We start from the raw sequence: 12,103 nt of genomic DNA, 5'->3' as shown, positions 1-12,103 counted from the left end.
TTCTACAAGCATGGAAGTCCCTGGGACCCTCAAGGTGCCCCACAGGTGACTGCTTCTCTGCCTCGTCCTTTGAGCTGTGGGTAGTGGCCGTGTAGAGGCTTAGCATATATCTAGACCACAGTGAGAGGAGGAGTCAGCAAGGGATGCTGCAGGTTAGGACCACCCAGCAGCATCTCTACATCTTCTGGTATCTTTTCACACCGTCCTCTGAAATCCCAGAACAACTCCTGAGGTCTAAACTGTTTGTCTTTGCTGTGGAAAGGAAATACGGCTCAGACATGTTAACGCTCCAGTCCAGATCAGGTAACCAAGGGGCCATCTATTTGGAAAGCACTGTCTTTAGATGCTAGAGGCGCCTTTAGAAGTCAATTCAAGGTCCACATGTCCTGTATAAAGGATTGTTTAAAAAGGCCTCCTTGAGCCAGCACCTCTGTGAGTGAGGGGCAGGACAGGATGGCTGAGTGAAGTAGCATGTGGACCAGCAGAGAAAAGAGACCCAGCTGTCTACTTCTATCTTTATTTTCCAGGCTTATTTTCTGGGCCCCTTTCCTACCAGCTTTTTAGCCACAACTACGTTGTAATGTTATTTTCTGGATGTAGGAAAGGTGAGGAAATAAGACTTAATTCACAAGAAATGTTCACACTGAGTCTTGCAGAGAAGCAAACATTTGTACAGGAAGAGGTTAAAGCATCAGCTAAAGTGACCGTTGTCGGGGCTCTTGCTCCTCTCCGTGTCTACAGAGGACAGGCTGTTGCTCCACACCTAATCAAAAGAGCAGGAGAAACCGAACCCTAAACCCTTCCGAAGTTCCCGACCTGTCTGTCCCAATCTACAGCTCTGGAATAAAAGGCAACAAGTAGGGCCCGAAGAGACAGCTCCGTGGTTAAGAGCGCCGGGCGCTCGTGCAGAGGATCTGGATTTAGTTCCCCGCACTCACATGACAGCTCACAACCAACAGTAACGCCAGGGCCAGCAGGGCCAGCACCCTCCTCTGTTCTCAAGCACACGTGATGCAGGCAAACATACATACAAGCCAACACCCATACATGAAGTTAAACATGAAATAAACCACAGCAGAGATAGCTTTCTGTGTTTTACATACATACAAGCCAACACCCATACATGAAGTTAAACATGAAATAAACAGCAGAGATAGCTTTCTGTGTTTTAGAGTCACTGCCTTGATAAAAGCTTCTTGAGGTGCCTTAAGAAAATGAATATATCTCCCTCTGATTGGCAGTCGCCGTAGTGAGGGTCACAGGCAGGACGGACCGGACCCCAGGTGTTCCAGCATGTCTTCCCAGCTGTGTAGCACCTGGATCACTCTTGAGAAGTTTGAGATACAACCTTGAGCTGAGCTGGCCCAGTCGTTCTTTCTCGGGGAAGGGAAAATCTACTTCAGTAATTTGGTGGTGCCAAAATGCTGATGGCCGGCAAGGTGGCTTGGTGGCTAGAAGCATTTGCCACACAAGGCTGATGACCTGAGCTGAATCCTGGGAACCAGGAAAAAGAGCCGGATGTGGACTTCAGCATCTGTAATCCCTGCTGTCCTACCAGGAAGTGGAGGCAGAGACGGGAGAATCATCCAGAAGTTGGAAGGGCAACTAGCCTAGTGTATTCAGGGCATTAGACGTGAGATTGACCTTGCTTCAACAAGGTGGAGGAAATTTACTCCTGAGAGCTGTCCTCTGACTTCTACGTGCACACTGTGACACATGACGCACACACACACACACAAATGCACTCACATAAATAATAAATAATAAATAAAAGATTCTAATGGCCCAGAAGTGACAGTGCAGGAAGTAAGACTGGGTCAAACAGAAGACACCGAGACAGTGGTGGAGTAGTGAGCATTCCCTGCCTTCCAGAGGGCACAGAAAAAGCCGGTATGCCTGTGGGCACTGGCCCTGGCACCGAGTCCAGCACTGTCTGCCCCCCCACCTGCCCCCTCACCCCCCTATACCATTCACAGGCCTGGCTGAGTCAAAGGTCCTGGCATATTTCTAGCTTACTGTCTCATTTACCTTGTGTGGTGGGCTGGATGCTGGCCCCCCTAAAAGACAGATCCACATCTTCACCCTCAGAACCTGCAAATGGTGACACTGTTTGGGAAGGGGCCTTAGTGGATGTGGTTCATGTAAGGACCTTGAGAAGGGCAGGACACTCTGAGTTGTCCCGATGGGCCCTGAGTTAATCAGCAAGACATCCACATGGGAGAAACATGGGAGAGAACACGATGTGAAGATGGAGGCAGATGTGGTCTGTAGCAACAAGCCACGGGGCAGCAGAGAAGCTGCAGCCTCCAGAGACCAGGACAGCCCCAGCCTCCAGAGACCAGGACAGCCCCAGCCTCCAGAGACCAGGACAGCCCCAAACAGATTCTTCCCTGGAGCCTCCAGAGGGAGCCTGGCTCTGCTTACACTGGGCTTGGGATTTTTAAACTTCTGAGTGGGGTGGTGGGAGAGCCCACTTCTATAACCTTAGCACACAGGAGGCTGAGAGGGCGGAATGTAAGTTCAAGGGCAGCCTGGGCTCTATGGCGAGGTCTCATCTCAAAATCAAAAATGGAGAGAGATTTATTGGTTGTCATTTTAAGCCACCAAGTTTGTGGCCATTTGCCAGGATAGCCTGAGAAAATTAATTCTCTCAGCCCAGAGTCCCAGGGAAGCCTTTAGTCCAAGGGAGCCACACCTTGGAGACGGTGCTGGTCTGAGCTCACCTGCTGTGGCACACGAGGTCCTCATTTGGATCTATAGATTCTCAAGCTGCGATCGATGCCTTTTCATTTTTCATGTGTACTAACTCCCCAAGTCTCACTGCCTGGTGGTGTGTCTTGGCATTTCTAGTGTGGGTGCTAAATATGAGACCGCTGTATTCGGAAGGGTTTGTCGTGTTGCATGTCTACAACTGATGCCTGTGATTCCACGTCACACATGCAACATTTCCCAGAGTGCCTCTGTTTTGATTACATACTTCCGTTAGCTCTTTGAGCACACTGAGATGGAGAGTAGACATCAGCCCGGTATCTAGCGTGGACATGGGTTTTCTTGAGAGATAGCAAGCATTGACGTTGAATATTATATTTTATCTGAGTACATTGAGTATGACGGTGTTTTAGCTGAGTACAGAGTTTGCATTTTTTTTTTTCCTCCGGTGCTCAGACACCACAAAAGATGTTTTTAAAACAAAAGGTAACAAAGATAAAATACAAAAGGATGCTAATAGGCGGATCTCTGTGGGTTGGAGGCCAGCCTGGTCTACAGAGCAAGTTCCAGAATAGGCTCCGAAGCTACATAGAGAAACCCTGTCTCGAAAAACCAAAAAAGAAAAAAAAAGAAAGAAAGAGAGAAAGATAGAAAGAAAGAAAGAAGGAAAGAAAGAAAGAAAGAAAAACAAAGGATGCTTTCTGCATTGCAACATAGAGGGAACCAAAATGTCCTACGCTTTTACCGCGGGCCCGGGCCCGTTCCCATGGGCTCTGGAGGAGAGTTCCATCCCACATGAAGGTGGTGAGTTAGCCCAGACTCCCCTGTGGCAGGCTGGCTGCTGCCTTAGAAATAAGTCATTCGGAGACAGGAGCTGGAGAAAGGATGCAAAAGGTTTGTGTCCTGGTCCCCAGAAGCTTCTCAATTTTGTGATCCTCAAGTAATTAATTTTCACTCAGATTCCTCATATCTTAGGCAAAAGAACTCAGAAGGTGATTGTCACATTCTCTTTCAAACTCTGGATTTCAAAACAGCTATTCTGTGCTTGGGGGAAAGCCATTGGTTACAATTTCCCTGGAAGTGAGAAGAGAAGACAAAAATACAAATAAAAGAAGGTTAGAATAGGCTGGGAGCTCTTGCTGGGTGTGTGGTGGGTTTGGGGTGGGGGGGGGGGGGGAGGGTGACCCTGAAGGGTCCTGCTGCGCTTGTGGATGCCCTTGTCCAGAGTTGATGGTCTGCTGCAAGGTTCTGTGTGTGAGCTGCAGGTAGAGCCCACAAATGTGTCCTGCTGCTTCTCAGCAGTTAATGGTCTTGGGCAATTCACCTTGGAGCTTCAGTGTTTGTCTCTGTATGATGAGAGTGATGATAGTGTCTCCATGCCAGAACTACCTACCACAGGACACATCACCCCCTTTATTACTGTCAGCACCCCCATCCTCAGAGCTGTGGACCCCCACCACGCCTGGTGGGCTGCCTTTGGGCAGAATGGTTCAGGGGTGTCTCCATCATTCACCGTAGCCACACCTCTTACAGAGCAACACTGTGGGGAAAGAGGAAATCCATAGGGATGTTTTCATAGCTGTTAGGGCTTTGATACTATGAGAGGAATATTTAGCAGTATCAATAACTTCCAAATATATCTGAGGAGCCTAAAAAGTGCTGAAGTAATTGCAGCCATAATTATGCTAAGTGAGTCACCCGCAGGCTAGAAACAGTCATTGCCTGTGTGCCAAAGCTTTTTTAAACGGTATTTTAATTATAAAACCATCTGTGGTCAATGCAGTCGCAGTAAGCATTTCGTGTCCCTTATTTAGAAACCCACGGTGGTCTCAGGTGGAACAGTTGAACGGCTCACAGCTTCCCTGGTGTCTCCCCACTGTGGTCGGCAGCATCGTCTCCGTGATTTCTGAAGGGACTGGGTGGGTAGCATTCTTCCAGGAAGTACTTCAGGTGTTTGTGTCCTCTAGCTGGTCCCGTGATAAGCCTGGGAGCATTGGGGTGCCTGGAGCCTCTGGGTGTTTACTCTTCCAGCTCTCCACATCTCTCTGCTAAGAGAGAAAGCCCAGTGCCTGCTGGCGTGTGGTAACTGACGGTCCCCAAACAGCCTCCGGAATCGAAGCGGGCTCACCCGTGCTCATCTCCTTTTTGAATCTTCAACCCTAAAGTGTGGTTTGTACCTGAGGTGACGTCACTAAAGCTGCGCCTCACACACAGGGCGTGAGTTTCTGACAAGATTTAGACAAGATCTTAGAGTGCATTTATTCTGACCTCCCTCTCAGACCTAGCATCACTTCTGTCCTCCTTGGCCTGGTGGCCATTAGCCTCTGATGGAGCGCTCCCAGGTCTGAGGAGAGCGCTTTTCCAGAGTAGCTGTGCCGCTTTTGACTTTTTATCAGATGGTCTTCCTGCAGAGCTGGACTCTGGGGTCTTGTGACTCCTACTCATTAGTCCTGGTTTTTTCTCCCTGGAGTCTATGCCCTTGGAGCTCTTCAAGACAGCGTAGTCTTCTGGAAGGGATCCAGCAGTAGTGACTAAAGCCCAGCCCCTCCCCCACCTGTGAACTGAGATGTGCATCTACAGGATCTCCGAATGATTTTCACTTTATTTGACCTCACACACCAATCTGCCTCTGACTATTTCTTTTTTCTTTAAAAAAAAAATTTTTTTTTTTTATTGCTCTCTTGCCTGTTGGTGCTCATAAAACCTTAGCTGAGAGAAAGGCATTTAAGGGAAGGTAACTCGGGCTCTTGGTGATGACTGTCTACGCACAGGGTTGGTCTGACATCAAAGTGGTTGTTCTATTAATTGGCAATCTGCTGACAAGTATTTCCATGTGTCCATGGAAAAATCATGAAAGGTGATGTTGGCGATCTTTAGCCCTTCTTGATAGGCTTTACAAGATCACAAATGCCTTTAAACTTGTTAATGATGGGCGTAATTAGCTGCCGCATGATTTAATGCCGGACATTGCCCTCTGATTTTTAAAAACCTGGTGAACCGATAACCGACTAATTAGAACAACCTGCTCTCCGGTCCTGCCAGCTCCCTCCCCACACTTCTCAGCTGCAGGGAGAATGGAAGTGTCAGTCATTTCTATTTCTGACATCACAGCTCGGGTGGCTGAGAACTGGGCATGTGCGCCATGCCTGAGAGCTGTGCAGTGTGCACACAGCTGTGCTGGAAGGAAGCGCTTGCCTTTGGTGCACTCAGCACTATGGAAATGAACTTGGCCCACTCACGAGCATGAATAAACGCCTAGCCGCCTTACTAATCACAAAGCAGTTTTCTATCTTTGGCACTTAGATATTCGTAGAATAGACCGAATTCAGCGCCGGATGACTGCCAGCCTGGCTTCGTTTGAGCTTTAGCAGAAGTCTTGAGAAGCCCCAGCTCTATTTCACTCTCCATCTCATACTCAAGATGCCCTTTCAGTCTGATCCATGCAGGATGGGACATTAACCCAGGCGTGTTTGGGCTCAGTCGGCAGAGGTAGCCATGGCAGGACCTTGATGTCTGTGGTGGCCCAAATCTGCCCTGCAGTGTCTCAGGTATTCATTCCATTCAAGGTATGTGCCCTACCTTCAAATCAGCATGGTATGTGGAGGGCATCTGGTGCCGCTCCCCACAGTCCTTTTAGCCTGGAACACTGGCATCTCAAGATTATTTTTATTACGTTGGTGTGTATGTATGTGTGTTTATATACGTGTGTGTTCATGCATGTACACGTACACACACACATTGCCTTGGCACATGAGGGGAGATTAAAGGACAACTTCCACCATGTGAGTTTCCAGGGCTCGAACTCATGTTTTCAGGCTTGCTAGTAACTGCCTTCATCCATGGAACCATCTCCCCAGCCCACATCTGATTTTTTTTTTTTTTCCTGCTCTGGAAAGCAGTTCACACACCTTGTGGGCACTAGGGCCCTTTCTATACACTCCTCTTCTCAGACTTGTTCAGCTGATATTTACAGAGGACTCAGATGGTCTTGAACAAGGTTACAGTAAGACAAGGAACCCGTCTTGGAGCTGGACAAGCAGGCAGTATAAATTGGGTTTTATTATTAGTGCCTATCTTCAGAGGAGGAGGGGACTTTCTTCAGGGAGGTAGAGGTTTGAGGAGAAATAAAAAAGTCACCAGAGAAGGAGATTAGGCAGGAGTGCCAGGCATGAGGGGACAAAGGATCAGCAGCATTAAATGCATGGGCTGATTTCTTACACACTTGATCACCTTGGAAGATCAGAGACCTAGGAGCTCTGAGCAGGCTCGGTGCTTCTTAACTCCTTCTCAAGAGGTGGGCCATTTCCAGGATTTTCCTACCACCATCCCTGTCCCTTGCCCCTTAAGATTTATTCCTTGTTCATCATTGGAATTTACACATCTAAAGTATAGAAAATTTTTTTTTAAATGATAGCAGAATAATAAAAAAAAATACACTGTGCCATGGGGTACCATTTGACATCTTTACTACATCAGAGAATTTATTCAATTCTCTTCATTTTTTACATTCAAAAAATAAACATAATAAAAAAGATCTTGAAATAGTATAAGCATGATAATCTAAGTGTGCGTCAACTCACTGTATATAGACTATGATATTAACCACTCAAACAGTTTCTCTGACTCTCGTCGCCTTTATTAATATCTACTATGGACAAAAGGCTAATGACTGTGCTCTCCAGTCCTTTTGTGGTGATGTTCTATCATTCACTTATGTATTATTTCAAATGCCCCTACTGTTTAGTATTTCTGTGATTCAGGTGGCAATGTTTTGAACTGTGTGTAAGAATGATAAGTGGTGCTGGTTACCGCACAGAAAGGACGTGCCCACGACAAAACCTAGTATCAGTGTCAGAGCTTTATTAGGAGGAAGAAGGGCGGTGGGGGAAAGAGAATCAGGCCTGGGGAAGGAGCACGTGCTGAGAGAGAGAAAGATGGTGGGGGGACGAGAGAACAGAACACAGAGAGGGTTGGGTCTGAGTCACAGCTCTTTAAGGCGCAGGTGGGCATAGATCGTGTGACCAAGGCGTATGTAATCATCAGCACACACTGATGACATAAGATGCAAGACCCCTTGTCTAGCTCCTGAACTGCGCATGTGCCGTCATGCAGCTGCAGGGCGGCAGCATCCCAACACTATGGCTACAGCTTAACCCCTTCTTGTAAGCCAACTACCTAGTGTCATTTAGTTCATTGATAGTTTAATCTATGTTCTTGACCGGAGCCTGCAACAGATAACAAGGGGAGAATTCTCTTAGTTGCTCCCACGGATGTACTGCTCTGCTGGAGTTGTATGTGAGTTGAAGAAGATGGTCTCTGTGGTAGTTGGGAAGAAAACACCAAGGCACTGAGGCCCAAATGAAAAAGCAGCAACAACTTACGAGTTAATTGAATGGTAAGTTGTCTGGTGATGCACAGTGAATAGGCTACCATTGAATTGACTACCTACTACTGAGATGACTCTCTGGCTGAGCTGAGCTATATACCCCAGCCCTTTCTGGTCAAGTGACACTAAGCAGGTCCTTACAATCTTGTCCTTGTGCAAGGCTGAGGATTCAGGAAATTTCTCCTTGTTACCTGAGGCCAAGCTGCTGGAGACTTCTTCCCAACACTGTTAACCACCACCAAGTGCCCCAGGCTTCCCAGCCTCCGAGGGAGCAGCCTCAGGCCACTGAGAGCCTTAGAGCTAGAGGTTGATTCTTAGGTGTCCCCTGATGGCTCACTGGTGACTTGGGAAGAAGCAAGCATTTGAGTGAATACGGAGCCCAGGGAAGGCTTCTGTGCCTTCCCCTGAGCCACGGGGAGCCGGCCCTTTCTTCATGGTGCAAGTTTGCCTTTTCCAGCCTGCTAATACTTTCAGATCTAGGAGGAAGATGAAATGAGGAAAGCAGATGTCATTAATCAGGGGGGAAAAACCCAGCAAACCCTTCCTGGCTCATTGGCGTGAAGGACAAGGGAGCCTACTCTAGGCTCCTGGCCTCTGTGCTGGCTGGTTGGGAGAAATAAGCCATAGCTCTAGATTTATGGAGCATTTCAAGTTCTAACCCAAGTTAGTAAAGCCACTTTTGAAATCCAGTTCTTACCCATTCAGCAGCAGGTAAGACCCTGTCTACTTCCCCCACCTCCACCCCAAGTTTGGCAAGTATGCAGTAATGGCTAATCCCTCTTGGGGTTTGCACTGAGCACAGTTGAAGGGACAAAGCAGATGTCCAGTTCCTTTGGCATTAGTGCTCTATAGGAAGCCTTCTGCTTGGGAGTCTGAAGACAAACAATTCCAAAAGACTGATCCACTGGAGCGCTTTCCAGAGGATTGGGCCCGTAGATTTTCATGTAATGATACCACACATGCCCATCATTCACAAATATGGATCTTTTGGATCTAATTTGAAAACAGTCATTTGGCCCAGGGACACTGGGCACATTTTAATTGGTTCCACATTAGAGTCTTCCAGGAACATGAGTCCATAGACTTGTTCCAAGATTGAAGTTATTTGTCAGGTGCCTGCTGTTGACAAGACAGGAGGAAGTGTGAAGTAGACGAGACCCTTTGTGTTCTCAAGGAACTCCTGCCCTCGAGGAATAATGAAGCCTTGTACATGTTACCATGAGTAAAGGGGAGCCATTGGCAAGAATGGCAGAAGCCTGGCATGATGGAGTTGTGGGGATGAAGGCTTACTTTCCTCTGGAGGAGGGTCATTACTGCAGGACCTTAGAGACTCACATTGCAACTGAAAGGTGGCTTCCCACGCCAAAGCAAAGGAGAGCAGGATCATTTGGTGTTTTACATAAAAGGCTATGTGCTGCTCATCCCTCAATAGACATTCTCCAGATATTGCCCGGGTGTGACTGACTGACTGGACAGCTGATGATGGTTATAATGAAATCTCGTTCAATGCCAAAAACTTTCTGGAAATTAAACACTACATATCCCCACCCTCCTTTTTATTCCATGGAAGAAACCCCTTTTACAACTCCAGATTCTGAGATACCTACAGTGGTTATTTAAAAAATCTGGAATGTATCTTCATCTTCCTTCACAGTGAAAAGGACTCAGATAAAAGACAGATTACCAAGGAGTTCAATTTCCGGTTGCTAGAGATGACGTGCTGAGCTCTGGGAAACATAGAAAAGAACGCTGTGGGACCTCTACCTGCCCTGCTCCCTGGGGCTGGCCCAGACTTGCTTTCTAACTCCTCGTGTTTATTGACCTCTGCCTTGTACCATCAGTCCAGGGATTGGAACTTTGTCTCAAAACAGACAAAGTGTCTACATGAAGTCTTAGTAAGAATCCTATGTGTGCTATCTTACCCAATGTGGGAAATTTTTTATATGTAATATTTAGTGTGTGTATTTAGACTCTTCAAGTTGTATTCCAATCTGTGTGTATTCTGTGCATTATTATGACCTAATTAATAACCACCATCATTGTCTATCCTATTTACAAGGATAGTACCAGTATGGGGTTGTCTTGTGCAGATTTAGCAATGATTTAAGTATTTTAAAAGAAATTTTCAGAACGTTTGGTGTTTTTCTCTTTATATTTTTTGAATTTTGTTTTCCATCCATAACCACAATAGCTAATGATGGAGGATCAATTCAAGCAGCCATTTGTGCCTCATTAAAACTAAAAAGAACTCGGGCCAAAACCACAAGGATTTTACTGCTGTTCCTGTTATTTGTTTTTATGTCTTGCTGTATGACGCAGGCCGCCCCGGCTTCTCAAGTTCTGGGATTGTAGCATGTCTTAAATAGAAATCTTTTGGATAAGAAGGGGAAGGTGGATAAAAATTTTGGGGGGAAAGGGTGAAAATACTTGTGGCCAAACTATCTTTCCGATGTTTCTGCATTTCTGCTGTTAAACCCCTAGAATTTGAAGGCAATTATCTTGAACCAGTATTTCCAGTCAGCCTGTAAGATTTACGAGCTTGCATCCAATTCCATTTTTTACAGACTTTTCCTTTTAAAAGATTTATTTTTATTTACATTTTCGAGTCACATGTGAGTGTGTGTCACATGTAGTGCCTTGAGGCCAGAAGAAAGGTCACGTCCCCAGGAGCTAGAGTTGCAGGCAGTTGTGAGCTGCCTGTGTGGGTGCTGGGAACTGAACTCGGGTCCTCTGGCAGAGCAGCGAGTGCTCCTGACTGCTGAGCTGTCTCTCCAGCCCCCACTTTCCAGCCATTCCTTAGGCACCCCCTAACATATGCACAGGTGCACAGACAGGCACACTTCCATCCTGACAGCCGTGGCTCTCGATTAACATTCAGTCTGATGTCTGCTGACTGAACTGTCATTGCGTGATGACATCAAGGTGAGCAAAAATAGATCTTTCTAGTAAGATCTTCCCCTCCAGCTGTGCTGTCAAGGTTCAAAGACTGAAAAAAGAGAAACGGTCCTTCAAAAAAAAAAAAAAAAAAAAAAAGATGCCACTAAACTACAGCATTGAATCCATAAAGTCCAAGGAAGGTATGTGGATTCCATTTAAATTCCTTCCTGTCAAACCTAGCCAGGCTCCCCGTCTTGGATGGTTTTCCAGGAGCTTGCTGTTTCATGTCACTGTCTCTTAAAGGAGTGACATTTTGCCTGTATTCTTTCCTTGGAACAGGACAGCTGGGAGGTGGTGGAGGGCCTGAGGGGCGAGATGACGTACACCCAGGAGCCACCCGTGCAGAAAGGATTTTTGCTGAAAAAGAGGAAGTGGCCGTTAAAAGGCTGGCACAAGGTAAGACATCAGTGTTGGCTGCTCCTTTGTGAGCACACACTCTAGCCACTCAGTACCAAGTTCTGTGCTCTATGCTCTATTTGAAGTTGGAGACAAGGAGGGATGTTTGTGTGTACATCTTGCTAAATTCTGTGTGCTTCCCCACAGAGATTCTTCTACCTGGACAAAGGAATCTTGAAATATGCCAAGAGCCAAACTGATGTAAGTCTTCTTCTTGGCCCGGCATGCTGTTGCAGAAGTGTGCAGGGGGCTTGAGGTCAGCCCAGAGCTGCAGTGCTCTGTGGGTAATAGTTTTTCCAGGTTGCACAAAGCCCCCTCTCCATGTACTGTCTTAGCTCTGGATCTAGGTGGGCTCCGTTCACCACCAGGAGAAGAGGCAGGTTACCATAGTTGGTATCACAGGCCTGCTCTGGTTTTAGCTAATTACAGGAACAGTGCATGTGACAAGTGTCCTTCCCACTGTTATGGTGACTGAGGGGCTTCATGGAGAATGCCATGGTTAAGGTGGACTTCTTCTTGGAGTTAACCCTAAGAGTTTGTCCTGGAGAGTCCGAGTGACCAGCAGCCCTGCCTCATAGGATGCTTATCTCCTCCTTCCCAGTCCTTCTGGTCCTCCTTGGTTTCTTGTCTGCACTCTTCCTTTTGAGTCACTTATGAATGAACTTAGACAACAGA

At 46.8% G+C, this 12,103-nt stretch overlaps 2 protein-coding genes across 6 annotated transcripts in view; one reads left to right on the top strand and one right to left on the bottom strand.

Moving 5' to 3' along the window:
* Positions 1 to 12,103, bottom strand: part of LOC119086172 (MAGUK p55 subfamily member 6-like) — a 563,311-nt gene that overhangs the window by 250,700 nt on the left and 300,508 nt on the right. The window lies entirely within an intron of this gene.
* The window catches only part of Osbpl3 (oxysterol binding protein like 3), a 185,966-nt gene that overhangs the window by 97,659 nt on the left and 76,204 nt on the right, over positions 1 to 12,103 (top strand). The window contains 2 exon segments of the mRNA XM_028892641.2: positions 11,312 to 11,428; positions 11,576 to 11,629. Coding sequence (XP_028748474.1) covers positions 11,312 to 11,428; positions 11,576 to 11,629 — 171 coding nt within the window.

Source organism: Peromyscus leucopus, chromosome 3 (genome assembly GCF_004664715.2).
Source record: "Peromyscus leucopus breed LL Stock chromosome 3, UCI_PerLeu_2.1, whole genome shotgun sequence".
Lineage (NCBI taxonomy): Eukaryota > Metazoa > Chordata > Mammalia > Rodentia > Cricetidae > Peromyscus > Peromyscus leucopus.
Note: the sequence above shows the minus strand (reverse complement) of the source record. Positions and strands in the feature narration are given on the sequence as shown.